Source organism: Pecten maximus, chromosome 15, assembly GCF_902652985.1.
Source record: "Pecten maximus chromosome 15, xPecMax1.1, whole genome shotgun sequence".
NCBI lineage: Eukaryota > Metazoa > Mollusca > Bivalvia > Pectinida > Pectinidae > Pecten > Pecten maximus.
This window is the reverse complement of record NC_047029.1, coordinates 36432068-36459742: the sequence shown is the minus strand read 5'-3', so window position 1 is coordinate 36459742 and position 27675 is coordinate 36432068. Positions and strand designations below refer to the sequence as shown.

The window sequence follows — 27675 nt, the reverse complement described above, 5'->3', positions numbered from 1 at the left end:
CAATACGATTCACAGGTACAATAAGTACAGGTCACGAGTATATTGCACAGGGACCTGACACATACAACGTTCAACAATTACCCTGGGTTACACCTATTATACAGACTGGAGCTTCTAACGAGTTTTATCAAGGTAGGTTTACCTATTATACAGACTGGAGATTCTAACTAGTTTTATCAAGGTTAGGTTTACCTATTACACAGACTGGAGATTCTAACGAGTTTTATCAAGGTAGGTTTACCTATTACACAGACTGGAGATTCTAACGAGTTTTATCTTCATTAGTCCTGCCCCACTGGACACTGATTACATAAAACATCTGTCTGTCTCGCAGAAATAAAAGACGATTTGCCTCCAGTGTTAAGCTTAAAATTTGGTATCAATTTTCGCAGGATCTTCTAGCTCGACAGATTTAACTTTAACTGTATTTCTCCCTCGCTCACTTCGTTGTTATTTCTCCCTACAGAACCTACAGCGCATCCTTATTCTGTGTTTCTACCTCGCTCACTTTGTATTTATTTCTCCCTACAGATCCTACAGCACATCCTTATCCCGTGTTTCTACCTCGCTCACTCCGTTGTTATTTCTCCCTACAGAACCTACAGCGCATCCTTATTCTGTGTTTCTACCTCGCTCACTTCGTTGTTATTTCTCCCCACAGATCCTACAGAACATCCTTATCCCGTGTTTCCACCAGGTGTTTGAGGGTGGTGACGGTGAGAAACTGATTAGCGGGCCCCCAGCTCCAGACCAGGACAACATGGAGGACATCATCAGTGTCTTTATCAACAAAATCATCGACCCCGACAACCCGTTTGGGACGTCCGATGCCGTCAGGATACTCTTACTTCAGCTGTCGTCGCTACTGGTGGAGCAGGCGTCGTCTCACATACACGACGCTGCTAATAAGTATGGGATTCTACATGTAACTTAATACAATATAACTACTGGTAGAGCTGGCGTCGTCTCACATACACGACGCTGCTAATAAGTATGGGATTCTACATGTAACTTAATACAATATAACTACTGGTAGAGCAGGCGTCGTCTCACATACACGACGCTGCTATTAAGTATCAGATTTAAAGGTCATTAATTCTTATTTCATTGTTCCAATTTTTTTCTGACTATTTACTTCATTCATTAAGTCTTCGTAGGATATAGGATATTCATGATACACATAAAAAATCAGTCTACATTAGGATGGATTGAGGCTTTATCAATCCTTCAACTCTCCAAGAGATTTGTGTCCGCTGGGGTAAGAGTATACATATAAAATGATAAATGAGTGATGTAATAGGTATAGAAAGTTGCTTTAAAGAAATTGTTTCCAATATTCCTTTTAAGGGTTTGTATACCTACACCTCTTTCATTTAGATAGAGTTTTAAGTATTTCTTATGTTTTAAACAAAAATTTAAAGTAGGAGTTACATTATTGACTTTTCTAGTGCTATTAACTTACATTTATACCTGTTTGGTAGACAAGAGAGTTTGTTTTATTTTTTTGCTATTTTATCTTATCCTAGCTCCCAGGAAACAAGGGAACAAACTCCGCCAACTGATGACCTTCGCCTGGCCTTGTCTGCTGTCCAAAAACTGTGTCGACCCGGCCACAAAGTACCATGGCCACCTTCTACTGTCGCATATCATTGCTAAGTTTGCCATCCACAAGCGAATCGTTCTTCAGGTGTTCAACAGTTTACTAAAGGCTCATGCTGTGGAAGCACGCACTGTTGTGAGACAGGCCCTGGAGATCCTCACACCAGCCATGCCAGGACGCATGGAGGACGGAAATGTATGTATCGGGTGATGATAGGTCGTTTGTAGGTCAGTGTTTGACCTTGGTCTAAATAGAATTCAGGCAGGATGTCTGAAACGAGTGCCAGTGTCGAGACTGTAATGGAAAAGTGCCCAATATGTTTGAAGTATTTAATTGACAGTGTATGGAGGCATTGCAAAGCTTTGATGTTTAATTGTATCATTAAATATTGTACTTGTGTTTTTGTTAATATTTTCTTGAATATGGTACCTGTGTTTTAAAATGGAAAATTTAAAAGAAATGATAAAGTTTTACAGTATTGTATGATAGTGGGATGCATGTAGATTTCCTGTAGGTTGTATGGTTTGTAAGGATATTACATATACATGTGGCTGTTATACTTTACAGGAAATGTTGACCCACTGGACTAAGAAGATCATCGTCGAGGAGGGACAAACAGTAGCTCAGCTTGTCCACATACTGTATGTAAACTCTACCTTCACTTCTGGAGATTTTCTTTGAGATGTGCATTGATTTCTACCATGTTGTCAATGAAAACAAAAAAGTTCATATCGGATAATAAAAAAATGAAAAATAAAAAAATGGTTACTCTAAGCTAAAATAATTTTGTAAACACCTCCCGATATTGATATTTCTCTGCATTGAAGTTAATAGGTATATTAGACACATAATAATCCATCCGTCCATCTGTATGGATGAATTTATTGAGTATACTAGACACATTACAATTCACATTCTGTATGGATGAAGTTATGGGGTATATTAGACACATTGTATTTCATCTGTCTATCTGTATGGGTGAAGTTAAGGGATATATTATATTCATTATAATTCATCTGATCGTCTGTATGGATTAGACACATAATAATTCATCTGTCTATCTGTATGGATGAAGTTGAGGGGTATATTATACACATCATAATTCATCTTATTGTCTGTATGGATTAGACACATAATAATTCATGTGTCTATCTGTATGGTGAAGTTATGTGGTATATTAGAAACATTATATTCCATCTGTCTATCTGTATGGATGAAGTTATGGGGTATGTTAGACACATTATATTCCATCTGTCTATCTGTATGGATGAAGTTAAGGGGTATATTATACACATCATAATTCATCTTATCGTCTGTATGGATTAGACACATAATAATTCATCTGTCTATCTGTATGGATGAAGTTATGGGGTATATTATACACATTATATTTCATCTGTCCATCTGTATGGATGAAATTAAGGGGTATATTATATGCATTATAATTCATCTGATCGTCTGTATGGATTAGACACATTATAATTCATCTGTCTGTTCATCTATATGGTTGAAGTTAGGTGGTACATTAAATTGTGTGACAACTGTGAGACGTCCAATCTTTAATTCTTATATGCCATGTCCAGACTATATGTTGTGATATTAAAGTATGACATGTTTTCTTTCAGACAATTAGTGGTACGTCATTTTAAAGTGTACTACCCAGTCCGCCATCATCTCATCCCACACATGGTCAACTCTCTACATAAACTCGGCTTCACTTCAAGTGTGAGTATGCTGGTTATTCTGAAGCTTACATTATTACTGAAACAGTTACTGCTCAAACTGGTATTATACAAGTTCATTTTTGTGACCTCTATAATTACTGTTCAAGGTCAGTGATCTGACATCATGGATGATATTAGTTTGGTGTTCTTTTTGGTTTAATATCAGAACTAATGATGAAAGTGTCATCATGACCAGGGGTGTTTTATTCAGTTTACCTTTGTTGACCTTTGACACCCCATTTGTGGTTGACCTTTTATTAGCCCACCATCATCAGATGGTGGGCTATTCAAATCGCCCTGCGTCCGTCGTCCGTCCCTCCGTCCGTCCATAAACAATTCTTGTTATCGCTATTTCTCAGAAAGTACTGAAGGGATCTTTCTCAAACTTCATATATAGGTTCCCCTTGGTGCCTAGTTATGCATATAGCATTTTAAGACCAATCAGAAAACAACATGGCCGACAGGCAGCCATCTTGGATTTTGACAATTGAAGTTTGTTATCGCTAATTCTCAGAAAGCACTGAAGGGATCTTTCTCAAATTTCATATATAGGTTCCTCTTGGTGCCTAGTTATGCATATTGCATTTTGAGACTAATCGGAAAATAACATGGCCGACAGGCAGCCATCTTGGATTTTGACAATTGAAGTTTGTTATCGCTATTTCTAAGAAACTAATGAAGGGATCGTCTTGAAATTTCATATGGAGGTTCCCCTCGGTGTTAAGTTATGCATATTGCATTTTGAGACCAATCGGAAAACAACATGGCCGACAGGCAGCCATCTTGGTTTTCGTCGATTGAAGTTTGTTATCGCTATTTCTAAGAAAGTATTGAAGGGATCTTCCTGAAATTTCATATATAGGTTCCCCTTGGTGCCTAGTAATGCATATTTTATTTTGAGACTAATCGGAAAACAACATGGCCGACAGGCAGCCATCTTGGGCTACGAAAATTGAGATTTGTTATCGCTATTTCTAAGAAACTGATCAAGGGATCTTCCTGAAATTTCATATGTAGGTTCCCCTCGGTGTCTAGTTATGCATATTGCATTTTAAGACCAATCAGAAAACAACATGGCCGACAGGTAGCCATCTTGTGTTTTGACAATCAGGGGTCGACATTAACGCTTGTCCGATTGTCCGGTACCAGACGAAATTGATGTCGGACAAGTGAAATCATTAAAGTACTTGTCCGACGGGACAAGTAACAAATCTGTCATTGTGTTTTATTGATGTTATATTCTGAAGTCAAAACTGATTCAATACTCACTGTAAAATGAGTAAAAACTCCTTTAAATTGTGTTAACCATCGAACAGAAGTGAGTTGATCATGCTTATTAAAGCTTCATTCGGAACTACATAGAAATGATGGTAGACTTCCGAGGGCTCTCGAAAACATGTAATCGGTATCACTAGTATGTTTGAAACGCATGCGAATGCTGTACATGTGAGAGCATTGATACTACGACAGATACCGTCTGCTGGAATTGTAATAAAAATGAATCAGTTTTGATATAATTAAGGAGGCTACAGATGAAGCAGACTGCCGTGCCCTAGAAAACGGTGACATGTTTTAATGTTTTCACAGTAGTAAGTTTGTTTATAGTTTAGTCGAACAGTTCTCCATGAAAGTTAATTATTTTAGAGTACTTCATTCATCTGCTTTCAAGTAAAAAAAAGGATGGTTTGGTAAAACTTAAATAACTTGTAATAATACTCTCTTGCTGTTTTATTGTTGTTAGTAATTATTATGAGTCGAAATTAAGGCTTGCAGTGCTTACCTCTACTTTATAATAAATCATCTCGCTGTTTACACATAACAGATAGAAAGTAGAAACACATGTAGGACAAGTGATTATTTCATTCGGACAAGTGAATTTATCTTATCACTTGTCCGAAGGGGCAAGTGCAGAAAAAAGTTAATGTCGACCCCTGACAATTGAAGTTTGTTATCGCTATTTCTAAGAAAGTATTGAAGGGATCTTTCTGAACTTTCATATTTAGGTTCCCCTTGGTGCCTAGTTATGCATATTGCATTTTGAGACAAATCGGAAAACAACATGGCCGACAGGCAGCCATCTTGGATTTTGACAATTGAAGTTTGTTATCGCTATTTCTCAGAAAGTACTGAAGGAATCTTTCTCAAATTCCATACATAGGTCCCCCTTGGTGCCTAAATATTAAATTTTATATATAGGTTTCCCTTGTTTGAAAACTACTAGAGGCTTCTTCTTAATTTACACAGAGACTTAGAAGAAGAGAAAAGTAGAGAAAAGATCAATCTGACATGGAACCTATGAAGAACATTCAATGGTGGGCGCCAAGATCCCTCTGGGATCTCTTGTTGGTTCCCCTCTGACCCTTCTCTAAGCCTATGACCCCATAACTGTTGACCTGGTGTGTTTTTCTATGACCTCTTAACCTGTAGTCATTTTTGCTTATGACCCCTGAACCATGATTGGTCTATTGAGGGTTAACCTATGACCCCTGAACCATGATTGATCTATTTTGTGTTTATCTATGACCTCTGACTTGTGATTGATCTATTTTGTGTTTACCTATGAGCCCTGACCTCTAATTAACCTGTTGTGTGTTTCCTTTTGACCTCAGGCATCTATTGAGCACCGTAAGCTGGCAGTAGACTTGGCTGAGGTAGTCATTAAGTGGGAGATACAGAGGATCAAGGACGACCAGGATCCGTCGTTTGTAGAACCAGCCGAACAGGAACTGAGTCAAGCTCTAACCCAGAACCTTCCAGTAAAATGATCAACATCTGTTGACTCGCCTCAGGAGGCCAAGAGATCACGTCATTCCTCAGGAGCGGTGAGTAACCTCAGTACCTCGGATAAGGGAAATAACTCAGAACCTCTAGTAAAGGGAGATAACTCAGTACCTCAAGAAAATGAAGATAACTCAGTAACTCAGATAAAGGGAGATAACTCAGTACCTCGGGTGAAGTGAGACAACTCAGTACCCCAGATGAAGGGAGATAACTAAGTACCTCGGTGAAGTGAGACAACTCAGTACCCCAGATGAAGGGAGATAACTAAGTACCTCGGGTGAAGGGAGATAACTCAGTACCCCAGCTGAATGGAAGTAACTAAGTACCTCGGGTAAAGGGAGGTAACTCAGTACTTCAGGTGAAGGGAGATAACTCAGTACCTCAGGTAAAGGGAGATAACTCAGTACATCAGGTGAAGGGAGATAACTCAGTACCTCAGGTGAAGGGAGATAATTCAGTACTTCAGTTGAAGGGAGGTAACTCAGTAACTCACGTAAAGGGAGATAACTCTAGCCTCTACTAGAGTCATTTTACAAGTATCATATATTACTGGCGAGGACAAAGGACACAGTGGTAATACACTCCTGTCACAAAGACAGCTGCGGTTCAATTCCCAGGTCAGACATGAAATGGGATCACCTGACCACATGGGATTTCTCTTGGTATTCCGGTCAACTCTCATAGTAAGACTTCATGCACCCAGGTCAACAAGAATGGTTAATTTGATAAGTTGATTCACAGTTGTTGTAAAATAGATAATGTTTACGTAACAGGCATTAAGATTTACATATTGTGTAACAATTCTAACAGTGAAAATGTGGACACTGAGCTTTAATACAAATAGACCCACATTTTGACTATGTCAGTGCCTAATTCTGATATTTAACTAAGTATTTGGTGTTACAGAGTACACAGAGTCAGTCGGACCTTACTAAGCCCATTGAGAAGAATTACTGTGATGCTATTGTGAATTTCTTACTGCGAATAGCATGTCAGGTAAAGTCTCCAACAACACCGATGTCATCGTCTAGAGGTCATTAAATTAACAGACAGACAGACAGGAATGGTTTGATGCTTGGTTGAAATATAATGATTCATTTTTACATAATTTTGCGTTTCTAATAAAATTCAAATAATTAAGTTCCAATAGATACACCGTTTCACTATGCATATTTTTACTTCAACCCTGACCAAACACTTTGTCTATTTAATTTTTCGTCGTCATCAAATTATTTCTGTGGCTGTAGGTAAATGAGACACCGGGATCCCCGGGAGAAATTTTATCTCGGCGATGTGTTGGATTACTGAAGATGGCGCTACGTCCCGATATCTGGCCGAGCACCGAGCTGAAACTTATCTGGTTTGATAAGTTATTGACAACCGTTGAGAACCCTCTACCTAATTTTAACAATATCTGTACCGCCCTGGAGCTGTTGAGTTTTCTTCTCACAATACTGGTATGTGATGGCTTGTTGGAAAGGGAACTTCAGCTTCAAACGTCTTAGTTTTTAATGACCTAATCTTGCGCCATATAGCTTTCCGATTTGAAATAAAATTTCGTCAGAAAAAGATTCTGATTTTTATCATCAGTTTGGGAGGGGATGTCCATTCACAATAACACAAATTTCTCTTTTGTTTTAAGCTTAAGCTGGGGATTTTTCAACATCATTCATGGTACCAAATATGACAAATACCAATTTTTGTTAAGCAAATACTTTCATAATCCAGAGTGTTAGTAAGAACAGGTTTATGATCTATCAGTAAGTTTTTCTTTTTGTTTTGTTTACAGAAAAAGGAGACAATTCTGACAAGCTTTAAGCCCCTCCAGCGTGGGATAGCTGCCTGTATGACGTGTCCTAACACCAAAGTTATACGGGGTGTACACAGTCTACTGTCCCGTCTCATGAGCTTTTTCCCCACAGAGCCTGTCACCTCCAATGTGGCCTCCAAGTATGAAGAACTGGAATGTTTATATGCCTGTGTCAGCAAGGTCGTGTACGAGGGACTCACGAATTACGAAAAGTAAGTTACAATTTCGTCAGTTATGAAAAGTAGGTCACACGTCTCGGCTATGAAAAGTAGGTCACATTTTCGTTAGTTTGTGTCGAATGTTTCCTTCTATTCTCTGAATAAGGTTAATCTGTTTAATGGTAGATCATTATTATAAACATCTAACTACAGAGGTTGAAATTTTTTTATCAGGGCGTCAACTGGCTCTCCGTCTCAACTGTTCAGTACCCTGATGATTCTGAAGGCGGCCTGTATGCACAATCATTGTTACATAGACAGACTCATCACAACATTCATGAAGGTTCTACACAAGATGGCGCGAGAACACCTGGTCCCCACCTCCCCCGAATCTAGTCCAGGTATAGCCATAACAATTGTTTTCTTCAATGAAATTTTCTTTTTATGAGGTTTTAAAGTTTTGAACTTTTTACATTTCAATTATTTAATTATTTTGATATATATTTCTATCAGTATTTAATAAGTACAACAAGGTATCAGTTCCATTAACAGTAAATTTATTCTCCCAACATTGGCTACAGTCATAAATCATTAGCTATGCTAACCATTCTGTGTTGCTCTGTTGACAAGTTATAAATCATTAGCTATGCTAACCATTCTGTGTTGTTCTGTTGACAAGTTATAAATCATTAGCTATGCTAACCATTCTGTGTTGCTCTGTTGACAGTTGCCAGTGAGCTGATGATTCTGAGTCTTGACCTGGTGAAGAACAGGGTCGGGGTGATGAGTCTGGAGATGAGAAAGAGCTTCATTGGACAAATCCTTGTTGGTCTCATTGAGAAGACAACTGATGCCAAAGTGATGAAAGCTATTACTAAAATGGTGGAGGACTGGGTCAAAACCAAGGTATGGTTTTCAGAGGTCAGAGGTCAAAATAAGGATATGGATATCAGAGGTCAAAATAAGGGTATGGATATCAGAGGTCAGAGGTCAAATTAAGGGTATGGATATCAGAATATAAAAAAGTCAACATACCTTGTAGAAAGACTTCTATGTGTTTTTGTCATTTTCAGAAGTTGTACTGAAAGATATTAAGTGTCGTTATCCATAGTGATGTCATAACCAATAATAATGTTATAACCCATATTAATGCTATTTTTGTTTTCCTTTAGACACCTATAGCTATTAACCAGTCGCCCAGTATCCGAGAAAAAGCCATACTGTTGGTGAAACTTATGCAGCATGTGGAGAAACGGTTCCCTGACGAACAAGAACTGAACGCCCAATTCCTGGAACTAGTCAACTATATCTACCGTGACGAAAGCCTCAGCGGCACAGAGCTAACATCCAAACTGGAGTCCGCCTTTCTCAGTGGTCTACGCTGTAACCAACCCACTATCAGGCACAAATTTGTTGAGGTAAATAAAGAATTGAGATGAATAAATATTGAATTGTCTTTTCTTTGTGAATCAGGGGATGACTTCCTTTGAACTTTATTGATGTAAACAATGGGTGCAATTTTTTTAATGCTAATATTTTATGTTATATATAGGTATTTGTGAATTTGATTCCACGTTTGATGGTTATAACAATATTTTGTGTTATACAGGTATTTGAGAATTTAATTGCATGTCAGATGTTTATGATAATATTTTATGTTATATACAGGTATTTGTGAATTTGATTCCACGTTTGATGGTTATAACAATATTTTGTGTTATACAGGTATTTGAGAATTTGATTCCACATCAGATGTTTATATATTATTTTGTGTTATACAGGTATTTGAGAATTCAATTCCACGCCGGATGTTTGACCGTCTCCTCTATATCACCTGTACACAAAACTGGGAGGCCATGGGCACTCACTTCTGGATCAAACAGTGTGTGGAGGTGAGACATTTTATACCCCACTGACAGGAATAGACTATCAGTATTATACTACTGTAAACCTTTACCATTAATTATAAGTTAATTAGTTGTTAATTAGACAGTATATTATATTTATATTTTATAATAATTTAAATTGAGTTCTTTGATTGAATTCTATCCCCAAAAGCAATGAAAACAGAGCCCCTGGAAATAACAACACCTACTTAATTAATAGATATAATAAAATCACATCACTCACTCAGTCAGTATGGAAAAACCAACAGAAGTATGTAGATTGCAAACATTTTTTTCTGTTTAGTTGAAAAATGTTAAACAAAAAAAATATTTTTTGAGATTTTTAGTCAATTTCTTTCTTGAAAATATCAAATCTTTGGTATTGGTATTTTATAGTAATGACAGGAGTTGATTAATTGCTATCATCAATACAATTTCTCATAGTTGTGAATGCCATGATTGTTTTGCAACACATAATCTGATTGGTTTTTTCCCAGTTACTTCTGTCGGTGGCTATGAATGGCCACAGCATCCAGAGCTCCTCGTCCCTGAACCTGTTACCATCAGCCAGCTCCATTGTGAATTTAGCAGACAGCCAGGACCGCGCGGCCTTCCAGACCATCATGAAGATGAAGGAAGAACCGATGGATGTGGAATCCGTGGACTCAAACAAAGAGGAGGTAACTCTATACAAAGTTTTGGTTTGAAGACTTTTCTTCATGAATAATTACACCGGTTTCTCAAACTACAGAATCTGATATTTCTCTACAATTAGAGATCATTTGGTTCAGACCTGATTATTTCATGCTCACTTTGATATCAAAGGGAAAATTTATATATGTCCATTTAATTTGTTTACACATACAAAGGTCAGGAAGGAACAAGGCCATTGTCCAATATAATTGAAATTAGACTTGTAATTTCCACTCCTCTAATTATATATTATTATTATATCTTGTATTGAAGTGAATCATAGAGTAGCGGAAATTACAAATCTAATTTTAATTAGATTAGGCCATTGTCTACATGAACCTAAATGTTTTCAAGAGCCAAACAAAATTTGAAAATCTTTTCTGGACAAAGAACAAAGGTCGACAAGTATTTATAAGAGAGTGATAAATGGTCCATACCAATACTTACCCATCCTCTAAACCTTATTTTATCCACAAATTGATACCAGAAACAAAAACAGTTTTGATATTAATTACAGTTAATTCCAGAAAAGTTTAATCATACCAAACTGAACAGAAATAATCTGACACGCTCAAGTTGTGAATGTGTACTGATTTTTCTTTTTTGAATATTTCTGTAACCCTGACATTTTAGGACATCAGTGTTGCCATGTCTTAATGTCTGTTTGAAAAAATTCCTTATCCAAGCTTTACCGAGTATGATTTTCTTCTATCAGGAGATAGACATGGAGTTAAGTGGGGTGTCATCAGACAAGAGTATTCCCAAGGAACCGCCCAAAAAGGAGAACCTGGACCCTCGTCAGAACATCAATACTCTGTTACAACGTCAGGCGAAATTCCTGGAAAGTTGTCGGGAGGTCAAGGTTAGTTATGACCGGTCAGAACATCTGTGTCCTGGTACACCAGACCAAGTTCTTGAAGAGTTGTTGCCACCAGACAGAATTTTCAGGTGTTATGATAAACGACAAACTTCTTATATAAACTCAGCACTTTACTTTGGTTTTGTTTGACGTCCTTTAAACAGCTATTGACATTTAAGGACAGCACCTTACATACACCTGGTGTGTAAACATTTCATCAATTGGATTGTTTATACCATTTATACATTCATGTTAATTTACATTTTATATGATTTATATTTTCCCATGTGTATTAAAAGGATTATTTTTAATAAAATGATAGCATTCATATATACAAAAAAATTTTGGGGCTACAGTCCTTGAACAGCATGAGATACACAATAATGTGTGATGGATATTGATTACACGAACTTCTGATCGGGCTGTCTCCTATATGACCTTGACCTTGACCTGCTTACCTATTTTTCCTGTAGACTGTGTCGTATCTAAATGCCCTGTCCCAGCTGTGCCACACCTCCACAGACCTGGGCCACGCCTCCTGGGTTGACTCTTTCCCACGGATCTGGAAAATTCTCTCCGACAAACAACAACAGGTAAGTCGAAAGTTTTCTTCTCATCATGGTTTATATGACAAAACCTGGAAAAATTAGGTCACATGTTTGAGGATTTAACTCCATATTGCAAATGTATTTTACCCTTTTCAGTGTTGCATCATCACAAAATTAAGATATGTATGTCTATTGAGTAATTGTGAGTGTTAGACATTGAAATCTACAACAGACATGATATCGTATGTTTCAGATGTTAGGAGGAGAGCTGATACCGTTTATGTGTAGTGGAAATCATGTTATACAGAAAGACTGCCATCCATCTTCTATACACACATTCCTGGAGGGACTATCCCACTGTGTCCCCCCGGTACACATACGTCCCTGTGTCCTCAAGGTAATTATAGATCTCTTTATACTTTATACACATTCCTGAAGGGACTGGCCCACTCTGTCCCCCCGGTACACATACGTCCCTGTGTCCTCAAGGTAATTATAGATCTCTTTATACTTTATACACATTCCTGGAGGGACTCTCCCACTCTGTCCCCCCGGTACACATACGTCCCTGTGTCCTCAAGGTTATTATAGATCCCCCTAAACCTTTATACACACGTTCCTGGAGGGACTGTTCCACTCTGTCCCCGCGGTACACATACGTCCCTGTGTCCTCAAGGTAATTATAGATCCCCAAAACCTTTATACACACATTCCTGAAGGGACTGTTCCACTCTGTCCCCGCGGTACAAATAGGTCCTCAAGGCAACTATAGATGTCCCTTAACCTTATGACCCTCAGGAAGTATATATTTTATACGTTGCTTAGAGGTTTAATTGCCAGATAATTGAGTATATCTGTGTGTTTTATCACTCTATAAACAGCCAGTCATTGATGCTGTTTCTCCACGTAGTAGCTGGTGGCTACATACACTCCGAAGCAATAAGGTTAAGAGTGTCTGTGTTTTCATGATCAGTCATACTGTCAAAGGGGTTTCCTTTTGGGCACTCATGAAGGATGCCCTAGCTCAGGTAACCATATACAGATTACTAATTAGTCTCAGGTAACCATACACACATCACTAATTAGTCTCAGGTAACCATACACACACCACTAATTAGTCTCAGGTAACCATACACACATCACTAATTAGTCTCAGGTAACGATACACACACCACTAATTAGTCTCAGGTAACGATACACACACCACTAATTAGTCTCGGGTAACCATACACACATCACTAAATAGTCTCAGGTAACCATACACACATCACTAAATAGTCTCGGGTAACCATACACACATCACTAAATAGTCTCGGGTAACCATACACACATCACTGATTAGTCTCAGGTAACCATACACAGATACCTAATTAGTCTCAGGTAACCATACACACACCACTAATTAGTCTCGGGTAACCATACACACATCACTAATTAGTCTCAGGTAACCACACACACGTCACTAATTAGTCTCAGGTAACCATACACACACCACTAATTAGTCTCGGGTAACCATACACACACCACTAATTAGTCTCAGGTAACCATACACACACCACTAATTAGTCTCGGGTTACCATACACACACCACTAATTAGTCTCGGGTAACCATACACACACCACTAATTAGTCTTGGGTAACCATACACACATCACTAATTAGTCTCAGGTAACCATACACACACCACTAATTAGTCTCAGGTAACCATACACACATCACTAATTAGTCTCGGGTAACCATACACACACCACTAATTAGTCTCAGGTAACCATACACACATCACTAATTAGTCTCAGGTAACCATACACACACCACTAATTAGTCTCGGGTAACCATACACAGATACCTAATTAGTCTCGGGTTACCATACACACATCACTAATTAGTCTCAGGTAACCATACACACATCACTAATTAGTCTCCATTGTTTGTCACCTCGGGTATCATCACTGGTCAGGTGTCTGAAGTACACACTCATCAAGTCTCCCCTTTCTCCCTGTATCAATATGAAACTTCTTTATCTCCCTTGTATTTTCCAGGTCGAGTTGTCCTGCCCAAAAGAAATGGCCTGGAAGGTTAACCTGTATCGCGGATACATTGCCATATGTCAACCTGATGACCACCATCTCAACACTGTCACCATGGTAACGGAATATTTGTGGCTGTATGATAGGAAAGGGCCAAAATTTCAGAAGGATGGAACTTTTATTTTCATACCAAGTTTTTCTATTTACCATATAATTATGTTTGGTGCAGCATATTTTTTTTTGCAGTGCTTGGTGTGTTGTAGATTCTGATAAAAAATAAAAGTTGGTGTTTTTTTAGTGTATGAGGGCTTCAATATATGTAACAAGGTTGCTACTGACTCTGATTTATAAATATTTTTAGATTGAGAGACTGGTAACAAGGTCACTACTGACTCTGATTTATAAATATTTTTAGATTGAGACTGACTGGTAACAAGGTCACTACTGACTCTGATTTATACATATTTTTAGATTGAGAGACTGGTAGAGGTGTCCAGTAACCTGGCTATCAAGGAATGGCGGCGTTTGCCCAGCATTGTTTCTCATATCCATGTTCCCCTGTTACAGGTAAGGTACAAAGTCCTGGCTAACTTCAATCCAATAAAATATCTTTGGTTTTCTGTGATATAATTCAGTTCCACCTTTCTGATGCCTTGTACTTGACAGTATAAATATATATACTTTTGGATTTTTTTTTGACATTTACAGTTTACTGTAACAATGGTATCGTAAGCTGTTGTTGCAAAAAACAATTTGATGATGTGCCTACTGACATGTGCTCTTAATACAAACTAGTATTGATACATGTTAAAATAACTTGTGATGGGGTATATGTTACACATGGCTAGATGGTGAATGAACTGACTTGTGATGGAGTATATGTTACACATGGCTAGATGGTGAATAAACTGACTTGTGATGGGGTATATGTTACACATGGCTAGATGGTGAATGAACATGATTTGATATATTTTATAGGCCGCTCAACAAATCATGGAGTTACAGGAGGCTGCCCAGATAAACCAGGGACTCCAGCCGGCCAACATCACCCGCAGCTCCAGTCTCCACGACATGAAGGCCATTGTCAAAACATGGAGGTAGGCTTCAACACTGTTATCAAAGTCTGGTGACACTCGGTCGTGTGTTATAGATCATGTTCTGAGGAGTAATGTGATATCTGAAGACATGCAGAGACAAAATGACATCTTTTCTTCAGATAATAAAGTCTTTGTGATGTAATTTCAAATTTTACAGTTCTAACTTTTGTTCTTTAAGATAAAGAGTACTTGTTTTAACACACAAACTCTGTTTTTTATTTGTGTGTAGAAATCGTCTGCCGATGATCTCCGATGACCTGTCCCACTGGAGTGACATATTTACCTGGAGACAGCATCACTACCAGTTCATAGTTGATCACTATGACAACCACTCACAGCAGGATCCTGTAAGTGTTTGATTTAGATGGTATAATGACTCATAGACAAGAGTGTGGCTGATAAAGATTGTATATCATTGCGACAAATAGGGGATCTTACAGGAATGTTCCCGTTATAATGAATTTATTTAATGTGATCATTAAGGTTGTTTATCGGAAGGCTTTATGCATGTGGTCATATCGAATTATTGAGTTTTAACAAATTCATTACAGTAACTTTGTTTACATTTCTTGTGTTTAAGCTTGAAATATGATAATGAATAGATATCTTCATCTGGAATATTTTTATGACTGAATATTTTACCGTTTCCACAGCCTGGGGTATTCTTCTATAAGGTCTAGTCTGTTTCATAAAACTTCAGATTAACTAATCTTAATAACGGCGCCCCACTGTCAATTACCAACGACCTGCGCCCTTATTAGGTCAAATACGGTATATAATATATATAATCAGCTCTAGCTTTTATCCCATTACTCTTCACTGAGACAGGTTTACGATTATATTAGTTATGTGTATTGATTTCAACTTCGTGAATTGCGGGTAATGCCACTTCTGAATCCATCTTTACAAAAATCTATTATCACTGTCTATATGATGTGCTCATTATTTATGCTCTTAATAAAAAACTATTAATTTTATGATTTTAGCAAAATAGGGCCATCATTAAAAAATTGTTTGTTTGTGGTTACCCGACCCACATTTTTTTCACTGGGTAGGTAGGTAGGTATTTTTTTTTTTTTTTTTTAATACATGTCTGATCTTATATGTTTATATATGAATTCAGTTTAATAAGAAAAAGAACTTTCAAACTGGTTAATCATCCAACAACATAACAACTCTCATTTGTTTGAAAAGAAATAAAAAAGCACAATTTGAAATCGGTTAAAATAGCACACCCAATGAACATTTTATGTTTTCAATGTTACATATTTTTGTATACCACTTCCCCCATGACTGAATTAATATTTTGATATTTTACAAAATTAATTTTTTTTTTCAAATGTGTAAAAATATGGGAATAAAACTTGTATAAAAAATGTTTGTTGTTATCTCTAGTTTGAATATATGTTGTCAATTGTGTCTTCAGCATTTTAATCAACAGGTGCAAATGATGGTAAAAAACAAATATTTGCAATTTAAAAGCAAGAAAGATGATTTTGTTACTAGATTTGTCAACTATTATGAGTGGCATATTGATATTGGATAAAATATATTTCGATGAAGAAATCAGTGTCTCAAAATTTTTAATTCGATAGAGATGTATTTGACCTCACCTGTGTAACTTTTTTATGAGTGAAACAGACATCGTTTCTCCGTCTGCCAGGAATGGCTATGCAGACTAGAGATCAAAGAGACATCAGAAGCTGTGTACCGATATGAATTGATTGATCTCATCAAAGCCAAACTTTTAGAAATATTTTATATTAATGATATCTACTTTTCAACACCTAAAACACTTTTATTTGAAGATTGCATCAAGCGGTTCTATCTTCACAGCCGAAGAAAATTTTATACCGCCATTGATCCGCTCCGTGTCGATATCTATCTTGAGATGGATTAAATGTAACTATATATCTGCCAGGCAAATAACCTCTGCTAAATAAACTTTGTCTTCCCTAATTCTGTCTAACAACAAAATCATTGTATTCATCAAAGTCTGTCTCGCTGCCGAACACGTTTTGAAAGAATGTTTACATCGTCCGCCATGATTGATCGATGCTTCACTCTCGCCGAGGAAACCCTCATTATTATTGAAAAATGACATCAGTAACTTTCCCAAACTAACCAATCGCTGTTGGAATTATATTTTGATATCACAGGGAATCACCATAATACGTTTTCTGATTGGTTGGTTAAGCTAGCTATATTTATTTGAAACACTCATCGTTGTCTCAAATGGTTAAGACCCGAGAGAATCCGCAAGTATTGAATATGAAGGTAACTCCCGAGAGCATTCAAAGTATTTTGTATGCTGTCGGTGCGTTCGTTACAAGGCACATTCATATTGGTGTTACCGCTGGGGGAAGCAGCAGGTAAAAAAAAAAAAAATAGCAAAGGTCCAAAAAATTGTTTGAGTCGCGGCTATTTTAGTGAGTCGGTCGGGTAACCACAAACAAACAATTTTTTAATGATGGCCTAGTAACCACTCCATGTTGGGGGTACATGCCTCTGCCCAGGCTATCATACACTTTGGCAAGATTGCCCGCAAACACAACCTGACAGGCGTGTGTCTCGACTCCCTCAGCAGGTATGTTGTCAATCTGTTATTTAGAGATTGGTCTATTTAGATTTATCTCGACTCCCTCAGCAGGTATGTTGTCAATCTGTCATTTAGAGATCAGTCTATGTAGATGTATCTCCTTTAAACAAACCTATGAGTTGTAAATATGACCAAAATGTTGTAGACTAAATGAAGATTGGTCATTGTTTCCACAGAATCCACACAATACCAAGTGTACCCATAGTGGATTGTTTCCAGAAAATCCGCCAGCAAGTCAAGTGTTACCTCCAGATGTCCGGGGCAATGGGCAAAACTGAACTCAATGAGGTACATAATGTTCAGCTGTAATGGTCAGGTGTAGCAGTCAGGTGTAACGGTCAGGTGTAACAGGCAGATGTACTTACACCAAGGTGTAACGGCCAGGTGTACTAACACCAAGGTGTAACAGTCAGGTGTAACAGACAGATGTAACAGGCAGGTGTAACAGCCAGGTGTAACAGGCAGGCGTACTAACACCAAGGTGTAACGGCCAGGTGTAACTGTCAGGTGTAACAGCCAGGTGTAACAGGCAGGTGTCAGGTGTAACAGCCAGGTGTAACATCCAGGTGTAACAGGCAGGTGTAACAGCCAGGTGTAACAGCCAGGTGTAACAGGCAGGTGTAACGGTCAGGTGTAACAGGCAGATGTACTAACACCAAGGTGTAACGGCCAGGTGTAACAGCCAGGTGTGACAGTCAGGTGTGACAGTCACGAGCAGTTTGTCTATCGTTCAGGTTCAGTTGCTATTGAAAAAGGTTAAAAACATCAATTTCATGTAGAGCAGAGATCATGATAAATTATGTATATTTCCATACCACTACTGGGGATCTAACCTGGCTTCATTATTACGTTCAACTGATCAAGCTCAATAGAAGTTCTTTCTAGCCGAGCCGTATATTGATAATAATATTTACAATGGTTACAGTTGTTAAGGAATTGACATGTTGACATTTTTTTCGATATGCCTGTATTGAGTGCAGAAAGTCTTCATCAATAAAATGTTCATAAGTGTAATACATAACAATTGATAAACATGTCACATTTTGCTGAATGTGTCGCATTTAATTTTTTTTGTTTTCTGCAGGGTTTGGAGGTGATCGAATCAACAAACCTCAAGTATTTCACTAAAGAGTTCACTGCAGAGTTTTACGCTCTCAAAGGCATGTTCTTAGCCCAGGTTGGGCGATCCGACGACGCCAACAAGGCATTCTCTGCGGCTGTCCAGATGCATGACACTTTGGTAAAGGCATGGGCACTCTGGGGCGACTATCTCGAGACTGTGTTCACTCGGGAAAAGTAAGTTCATTGTCTGATGAATTTCATTTTTGTACATCAGGTGGCCACATATGTTATGAAGAATTTAATTAAATTAATAAGAATGAATAAATGCTTATTTTTATGTCCCTGCCATGAAATGAAATGGGGTGGGTGGGCATATAGTGGTACCCATGTTTGGCCCATCCCGTCCTGTCCCGTCCTGATGCAATGTAACTAGTTAATCTCAGGAACTGCTGAGATTTGGGGTGTCAATGGCAGAAGGGGCATTTATGTCATTTTTTAGTTTTCGAAACTGATGAACCTGAACATTCTATGTTTTAAACATTCGTATATATCTACAGACAAATGAACCTGGGTGTTTCGGCCATCACGTGCTTCCTGCATGCCTGTCGTCACCAGAATGAGAGCAAATCCCGTAAATATCTCGCCAAAGTGCTTTGGTTGTTGACATATGACGATGAAAAGACTACGTTGGCTGAGGCCGTCGACAAATACTGTGTTGGGGTACCGCCCATACAGTGGTTACCATGGTGAGTTTACAGGAGATCACTGTTACTATAAATATAATTTGGGAGCTGTGTGATGTTATTGACGGGGAAAAATTAATAGGAAAAAAAATTGATTAAAAGACATTCACCGAGTTTTGTTGTGTCATTAAGACAGTTGTGTTGTATGTCGGTGATATTTACCGAGTTTTGTTGTGTCATTAAGACAGTTTTGTTGTATGTCGGTGATAAGACAGTTGCGTTGTGTCATTAAGACAGTTTTGTTGTATGTCGGTGATATTTACCGAGTTTGTTGTGTCATTAAGACAGTTGTGTTGTATGTCTGTGATATTTACCGAGTTTTGTTGTGTCATTAAGACAGTTTTGTTGTATGTCGGTGATATTTACCGAGTTTTATTGTGTCATTAAGACAGTTGTGTTGTATGTCTGTGATAAGACAGTTTTGTTGTGTCATTAAGACAGTTGTGTGTCATTAAGACAGTTGTGTTGTATGTCGGTGATAAGACAGTTGTGTTGTATGTCGGTGATAAGACAGTTGTGTTGTGTCATTAAGACAGTTTTGTTGTATGTCGGTGATATTTACTGAGTTTTGTTGTGTCATTAAGACAGTTGTGTTGTATGTCTGTGATATTTACTGAGTTTTGTTGTGTCATTAAGACAGTTTTGTTGTATGTCGGTGATATTTACCGAGATTTGTTGTGTCATTAAGACAGTTGTGTTGTATGTCAGTGATATTGTAGAGAAAACTGGTGTAGGGTTCTCACCAGCCTTCTCTAGAAGACTAATGAATGCTCCCGTATCCCAAAACCCATACAATACAGTGACGAGTACTCACGTTTAGTGGCTGTATGTGTGCATTGCAGGGTTCAGGATCAAAGAGAGCGCTCTCTGACACCCCGCAGGATTTTATACTAGCTCACGTGCGGAATGAGCTCCAACCAAGGGAGATAACTCCCCCGATTTTCACTACACTCCTCCCTGTTTTATGAAGGCCCCCTCCTGGACTCTGTACACTCCCTGGGAAGAATTGGTGGGTGTCCTAGCATTCATGGATCCAATGGCATGGAGGGCTCCAGATTCTAGGGTTGATGATCTTCCGAGGGACGACGAGGGTGTGGGCCTCCTTAAGCTAGATCTAATCCTATGTCTGTTGTCTAACTCCCATGACTGGAAACGGTGCACTTTGGAACCGTTACTCACATGGGAGATTCTTTCAGAATAGCCGAGATCCTAATTTCTGAAATTCTATTTTTGTTTTACTAATAGCAGCTATGTATATAACTGCTGTGTTAGACGACGGTCAGAGGGTTTTTATCCTCAGACTTCCTAACTAACATTTAACTCTGAGTATATATTTAAATATCCAAACTTAAGGGAGTTGGGGTTGTTCCGAAGGCCCCAGCCTGAGAAAACCCAGGGGTTCCTTGAACAACCATTTACTGTTTTATGTGGAGGGATTTTATTGAGGGTTAATGCAACTTACTTCATGAAATTATACCTGCTGAGATGAAGAATAACTATTTGTGCAACTGATATATGTACAATATTTACATTCCCCTATGTGAGGAAAGGCTTTAAGTTGCTTGTTAAGTCCCAGCCCCACTCGGATGAGGGTTCCACTAGTAAGTGGTAGGTCCCAGTACCCGACGGTTCTATGGGCAACACTTAAGCCATAACTGATCCTATATACATTAGATGTATTTTGACCAATTAAACCAAAACTGATAGTTTCATAGGATAAAAATACTAGGAGTGTAGTCACTCCATTCCCTCCCCCCTTTTATTGGAGAGCACTCTTGATAAAAAAAACTACTTATACTAGAAGTGTACTCCATTCCTTACCCCCTCTCTTAAGATGAGGTGTGCTCTCTGTGACCAATGGCTACCTGATGACCTTAGTGAATTTTAATTTTATGTATTAGTTCTCAGGGGAGGGTCTCTCAGGTAAGCTATATACCTGTCTCCACAGATTCCTCCCTCTCCACCTGAATACTCAAGGGGGGAGCCTGCGGTGACCTTGAGAACTTGTGCTGGAGGTATAGAACCTCACACCTTATCAATCTGTTGGTGTTGTGGCAGCGTGCACACCCTCAGAGGCTCTCGGACCCACAAATTGAGGAGAGATCTCTGTGTGACTGCACGCCCCCCTTGAGGGACTTTAAGTTCCATCAGCACCAGAGTGCCTGGAACTCTAAACCCTCCTTCCGAGAATTAGAGAATTCCGATATTTCATCAAGTATATAAATATCAATTGGGATGCTGCCTGCTGAGGTTCCACTGGAACCCCGCGGTGCACATTACTGGTTACATAGACTTTTAAGACTTGCCCCCTTGAGGTTCTACAAATAATTTGGAACCCTAGGAGGCATTTCTCTATTTTGGATATTTAGGGGGAATGTTGTCGCCCTCAAGGTCCGTCTTCTCCGGCTCTGCCAGGGGAGCACTGACGGGCCCTGGGGGCGAGGAAGTCTCTGACTCCAATTGAGGAGTCGGATTTGTATACGTTTTGGACTCCTCTGTCCCTGTGGACGGTGGAGTCCCTGAGGGTGAAGTCCCATCCACCGGCCCTTTGGGGGTCGATGGCAATGGGGCTTCGGGTTCTAGTAACCCTTGGACCTCCCTAAGGAGGTCCTCGAGCCCATCTTCCCTGTGGTGTATCTCTAGGATATCCATTTGTAGTCCTACAACAGAATTGACTGAGAGTTGCATTGGATGGATCGGAATAGTAGCATTTTCTATCTATATACTCCTATACACCACCTGCATTTGTGCCTACACACACCACCTGTATTCGCTTGCCTAACTTACCTTCCCCCCTCCCGTAGTGTAACCTAGGGTAGGAAGTAGTTGTCAAATCTACGGGGTTGTCTGGTTTGTCTCCCCGTACGCGTTACTGGTTTATTCTGGTCCCCCCTCAAAATGCTATCGGGAGAGCCAACGGTATTCGAGCGGTTCGAGACCCCGGGGCCTGTTGATGGTTTATTCGGGGACACCACACTTGGCGGTGTGTTACTACCGCTTCCGGGGTGTTCCCCCCCCCACGACTCGCCGTCGGAGCGTCACTGTCCTCCCCTGAACTCGCGTTACACGGGTCTATGTCCTCCTCGTCCGAGGGTACTTCGGTCCGCGAGGAATCATCGTAAGCGGCCCCCGGTAGGAGGTTGCGTCTTAGGCGACGTAGCCATATGGGAAATGTATCCCCCGCGTAGAGCTTTAAGCTATCGTGGTGACAATACTTGGCCCCTAGTCCTGTATCAGCACCTTCCCAATGGACCTTAATGTCCAACTTATGGGGATTTTTTGTCTCCCTGTATAGGAGAGTGATATAGGGTCCCCATTCTTCCCCTAGACTGCATGAGTAGGTACCCCCGGGGTCAATCTTCCATGGTTTGACAGACATCCTCAGCGGATCCTGGTTCTGTTGGCGCGAAATCCCACGACACTGCGGATAGCGGCCCTTCAGCGCGTTCTCGGGTACTACCGACATGTTTGTAAGAAGCTCTGATCCACCTCCTGGGTTCGGATCATTCTGGGTCTTCCATGACACGTTTCTGTTGGAATGGGCTTCTCCTGGCGGCTCAGTGTGTGGTTCCCTGACAGGAAGGGGCATATTGGGCTCCACTGTCTCTATTCTCATGACGTCCTTCCCCCTTGCAATTTTGAAGTCACTGACCACCTTCATAATGGCATGATCCACCCCAGAGGATACCGATGTGTTGCCAAATAATGGCCCCACCGCACTGGAGTTGGGCTGGACCATGACCGGCTGCCGGGTGGTCTCGTTCCAGCTGACATCACAAAATCCTATGGAGTTTGAGGGAATAGTGGTGGTCTGAGTCGCCGACACCTTAGCGGTATTCTGTTTGTTCTCCCTATACGTGGTGAGGGGAATTATCTGATCTGCCATCAGGAACCTCCCAGAGTTCATATCCAGAACGCAGTTGTTTTTGGCTAAAAAGTCTACCCCCAGCAACATGTCGTCGGTAATCGGTGCTTCACATACCGTCCAGGGGGTTACTATGTCTCCCACGCCGATGAGTAGATCTTTTATTTCCCACACGTTCTCCACGTTGCCGGTGAACCCTCGGAGCTGTACGCGCTTTCCAAGTATTAACGGCCCGTTCAGATGGTCCAATAATCCTCTCCGGATCAGTGTCATGGTGGCGGCTGTATCTACGACTGCCCTTATGGTTGTCCCATTCAAGGTCACAGGTATGGTTAGACTACTCCCTTCCGAGACTACTAACTTTATTTCCCTATGAGGGGATGAATCCCTTGATCCCTTGTTCGCGGGTGACGGTGAGCAGGACCGAGTAGGAAAGCTTTTCTGGCGCTCTGGAGACATGGAATTGTTTACCGGGACGCGGCTGTCTTCCGTGTTGCCCTGGCTCCTACCATTACTCCATCCTGGTGGCGTAGAGTTACGTCCTCGGTCCCACGTCTTCCGGTCAGCAGTAGGGGAACGATCCCGGTCCCTAGGCAGAAATTGACGGCTGTCATTATCCGTTGACCGTTGGAAGTGCCGCGGGGAACCGTCGTACCCGGGAGATCGAGGTCTTCGGTCGGGATTTCGATTCCCTTCGCGATACGGAGGATACCAACGTGGATCCCCCGCCGGCGAGTAATACGGAGATACCACCTCACCTCCACCCTGATTATGGTATGGAGGTGGGGGCCGAGGCCGGTAGCACGGTGAGTTAGCTGTCCCACCACGCGTAAGCGACCGTTTGAGATCATCTACCTCATCGCGTAGCATTTTAATAATCTCCTGCTGTGTCTCACCGTCCCCGGGTTTGGTGCCTTCAGCGATCTCCACCTGTCTACTCGGAAATGTGATGAGCGTGTGCCAAATAACGCGCGCTGGTTCGCTACCGAGGCCTTTATATATTTAAGGGCCTTATGAACCGTCTTGGGATTCTTTTCCATTGCTTTTTGAGCCGCCACCTTCTCCCGGCATCCCTTTAAGAAGGATTCTGTCGCGATTTGATCTTGGGTGGTCTCATCAGCATAAGCATACCCATCATTGGTAAGCGTTTGGATGCGCTGAGCGTACTCAGCAAGGGTCTCCGTTTCTTCCTGCTTGGCATACTGGAGCTCGCGCCTAGCTACTACAGGTACATCCTTGTCACTAAACCTCTCCTTCATCTTCTTTTTTAGCCGATGAAAGGAGAGCGCGCCGGGTAGTTTATCTGCATATTCTAGCGCATCCCCGCTTAGACAATCAAAGAACCGGTTAATTGTCTTACGCTCTGACCATGCGTTGTCGGCTACTATGCGGTCAAATTTTAGGATGAAGGGTTCCCATCTATCCTTACCAGTAAATGTTGGCATCTTGTGGCGCTGCGGGCTTTTACTGCGATGTCGGTGGTGGCGGTGTCCATCTCTCCGATGTCGGTTGAAGTTGTCACTGGATGACTCCACATTAGGCTCCTCCTGACTCGAGAGATCTAAGTCAGATGGTTCACTGTCCGATGAGTCGGCACGGCGGTTTTCCACTCGGGCACGACGCGGATTGCGGGCACGCCTATTGTCAGTGGCCCTTCGATCGGTTGAGCCGCGCCGAGAACCGTGGTCGTCCCGATTATGCCTATCATATGTGTGCCTCCCCCCCCTGGGTCTCTATGGTATATTGACTGACTGTCTACTGAACCTCTACGGGTATACTTAACAGCTGTATTCCCCACGTGGGTCTCTGTTCCCATATTGGGAGGAGGTTTACTATCCCCCGAGTTATCCGGTTTAACACGGTTTGGTATACTGAGGCCATCTATGTACCCTAATAAGGGAGTTTCTACATTGGGCCTACATACAGGGGCTGTGGGCACGTCATGTATCTGTGGGTGTGGTATGGGTGTAGACCCCCCATAATCATTTGGTGGTAGATTGGTAGTAATGTTACCACCATAACCACCCAGGTCCCTGGAACATAAAGGGTCTAAGTCAGCAAATGCCTGGACTCCAGCAGATACTGGGTGCCTGCCTGTTACCTGGGGACCTGGTTGAAATCCATAACCTACAGGTATGGCATTGGCTATGGGTTGAATACCTTGACATGGTAGATTGTCCCCAACATAGGATCTGGTAATGCCCATAGATACCGGTGACTGATCCACAGAACTGTTCATGTTGTTCTGAGGTTCTGGAAAACCCCAAGATGTTTTAATTTCTTGTTGTTGAGGCGATATCTGTATCCCCCATGTATTGGCTTTAGATTGGGGAGGGTATGAGGTAACTTGATCCCTTATGTATCGACCATCCCTAGGTAGTACATTTATGATGCTGTCCAGATAAGGGTTACCTTGTGGAAGGGTCCCCGACATGACCAACCCCCCTGGTGCCTCCCGTTGTTGGGTGGGTTCCCCCCATACTGGCGGAAAGTCAGGAACTGTGGGTTCTAAGGGCTGGGGGTCTAGTGGTACCTGGTCATGGATGTACTGCGCCCCACTAGGGGTGGTTAGTTGAATTGTTCCCGGTTGTACCACCTTACCAGGAATTGACCTGGTAACAGCGGACTCCTCCTTCAAGAGTTCCGCTGTCCCCCTGTCTACCATGAATTTATCTAATTTTCCCCATAACTCTGTAAACTTGAGGTTCATGTCCCTCATTGCATCGTCCTGTTTATCCAGGCGACTTTCTAAATTTTTCCCAGGGGAATGGGACCCTCTCAAGGAACTGGGTGAATGGGGTGGTGAGGTTGGCCTCAGGTTCATACCTGTAATCCTTCCCTGGCATATCCAATCTAGCCAAGTGTCTTTACTAATTCTTAATTCCTTTAGGGAAGACAATGTTAATTCTTCCCCCCCCCCCCCCCCCCCCTGATTTCTATTATCTTCCCTGCATAGACTTCCCCTATACCTGGAAGGGAACAGAGTTCCTCCTCTGTTGCTTCCCTTAAATTAATACAAGGCATGGTTATCACAGGAAAAATAAAGAAGGTGGTGTAAATAAAGAACACAACACAGTTTTTGTATGCAAAAGGGGTGGTGTAAATAAAGAACACAACAGTTTTTACATGTGTTTGTAAGCTACTGTTGTGTGGTGCTATGTAAAATAACACCAATAATACATGTAATTATATCTAATCTACGCTATCCTAATACTAACTTAACACTAATTTCCTATAACTAAAAATAAGTTTCCTAACACTAACTACTCTAACCTAAAATACGTGCGATTATAACACACCTCCTCCGTACGCCGCCAAAATATAATGGGCGGCCCACAGCACAGGTGCGTAGCCGTATAAAAATAACTACCTAAACTAATTTCTAATTAAAAAAAACCTATGTCACTGTATAATTGTACACTCGGCCTTTGTATGCCGCCGATATGGGCGGCCCACACGATCAAGTGTACCAGCAAAAACACGAAAAAAAACAAAAATTTTTGTTGGAACGACAATTAAATCGTTCCAACCTACCCTAACCTACAAATAGTTAGCAAAAAAAAAACCCTAATAGTCCGACAGAGTGTCGTTCTGCTCCGTAGGCAACATGTGCAGGTCAAAACAAAATGGCGCTGACACGTGCTGTCCGGAACAGGACGACACTAAGTTGAACAAACATGTTGAAAAAAATAGAATTTGGCGTGAAATTCTCACACACTCTGACACCAGTGTAGAGAAAACTGGTGTAGGGTTCTCACCAGCCTTCTCTAGAAGACTAATGAATGCTCCCGCATCCCAAAACCCATACAATACAGTGACGAGTACTCACGTTTAGTGGCTGTATGTGTGCATTGCAGGGTTCAGGATCAAAGAGACCGCTCTCTGACACCCCGCGGGATTTTATACTAGCTCACGTGCGGAATGAGCTCCAACCAAGGGAGATAACTCCCCCGATTTTCACTACAGTATTATACGCCGATCTCGGGGTTTCCCCGACCTGATTAAATATTTTTGCCTAGGCAAAATTATTTTTGCCTAGGCAGAAATCGAATTTTGCCTAGGCAAAAATAGAATATTGCCTAGGCAAAAATAATATTGCCTAGGCAAAATTCGATTTTTCAAGTTCGTCAACTCTGTGGTTCTGTCTCGAAATTTACAGCTGGCTACAGATCAATGGAATGACAACACAGTTTATAAAGTTCAACATTTTATTATATGAAGAT

At 40.6% G+C, this 27675-nt stretch overlaps 3 protein-coding genes across 3 annotated transcripts; all 3 read left to right on the top strand.

The window, feature by feature from the left end:
• The first annotated feature begins 198 nt into the window (after positions 1-198).
• Positions 199-7375, top strand: LOC117343697 (transformation/transcription domain-associated protein-like). The gene is made up of 8 exons (XM_033906167.1): positions 199-231; positions 662-909; positions 1534-1795; positions 2168-2241; positions 3226-3325; positions 5934-6146; positions 7012-7101; positions 7353-7375. Exons 2-6 carry the CDS (start codon positions 761-763, stop codon positions 6087-6089), a joined length of 741 nt encoding a protein of 246 aa, XP_033762058.1. The 5' UTR covers positions 199-231; positions 662-760; the 3' UTR covers positions 6090-6146; positions 7012-7101; positions 7353-7375.
• Positions 7376-11375: 4000 nt separating this feature from the next.
• Positions 11376-16073, top strand: LOC117343696 (transformation/transcription domain-associated protein-like). Its single transcript, XM_033906165.1, has 7 exons — positions 11376-11514; positions 11985-12104; positions 12313-12456; positions 14099-14203; positions 14558-14653; positions 15065-15183; positions 15413-16073. The coding sequence occupies exons 1-7, from the start codon at positions 11377-11379 to the stop codon at positions 15540-15542; spliced, it is 852 nt and encodes a 283-aa protein (XP_033762056.1). The 5' UTR covers position 11376; the 3' UTR covers positions 15543-16073.
• A 965-nt stretch (positions 16074-17038) lies between these two features.
• On the top strand, positions 17039-21810 carry LOC117343414 (transformation/transcription domain-associated protein-like). The gene is made up of 6 exons (XM_033905755.1): positions 17039-17770; positions 17959-18070; positions 18867-19078; positions 19402-19590; positions 20296-20362; positions 21646-21810. The coding sequence occupies exons 1-6, from the start codon at positions 17673-17675 to the stop codon at positions 21808-21810; spliced, it is 843 nt and encodes a 280-aa protein (XP_033761646.1). The 5' UTR covers positions 17039-17672.
• The last annotated feature ends 5865 nt before the right edge of the window (positions 21811-27675 follow it).

Bases quoted from the DNA above. Each gene is read 5' to 3' on its own strand.
- LOC117343697 (XM_033906167.1), top strand. From the start codon at position 761: ATGGAGGACATCATCAGTGTCTTTATCAACAAAATCATCGACCCCGAC. The intron at 910-1,533 runs GTATGGGATTCT...CCTAGCTCCCAG, and splicing joins ATACACGACGCTGCTAATAA to GAAACAAGGGAACAAACTCC. The intron at 1,796-2,167 runs GTATGTATCGGG...TATACTTTACAG, and splicing joins GACGCATGGAGGACGGAAAT to GAAATGTTGACCCACTGGAC.
- LOC117343696 (XM_033906165.1), top strand. From the start codon at position 11,377: ATGGAGTTAAGTGGGGTGTCATCAGACAAGAGTATTCCCAAGGAACCG. The intron at 11,515-11,984 runs GTTAGTTATGAC...TTTTTCCTGTAG, and splicing joins AAAGTTGTCGGGAGGTCAAG to ACTGTGTCGTATCTAAATGC. The intron at 12,457-14,098 runs GTAATTATAGAT...TGTATTTTCCAG, and splicing joins TACGTCCCTGTGTCCTCAAG to GTCGAGTTGTCCTGCCCAAA.
- LOC117343414 (XM_033905755.1), top strand. From the start codon at position 17,673: ATGTTGGGGGTACATGCCTCTGCCCAGGCTATCATACACTTTGGCAAG. The intron at 17,771-17,958 runs GTATGTTGTCAA...TTGTTTCCACAG, and splicing joins TGTCTCGACTCCCTCAGCAG to AATCCACACAATACCAAGTG. The intron at 18,071-18,866 runs GTACATAATGTT...TGTTTTCTGCAG, and splicing joins GCAAAACTGAACTCAATGAG to GGTTTGGAGGTGATCGAATC.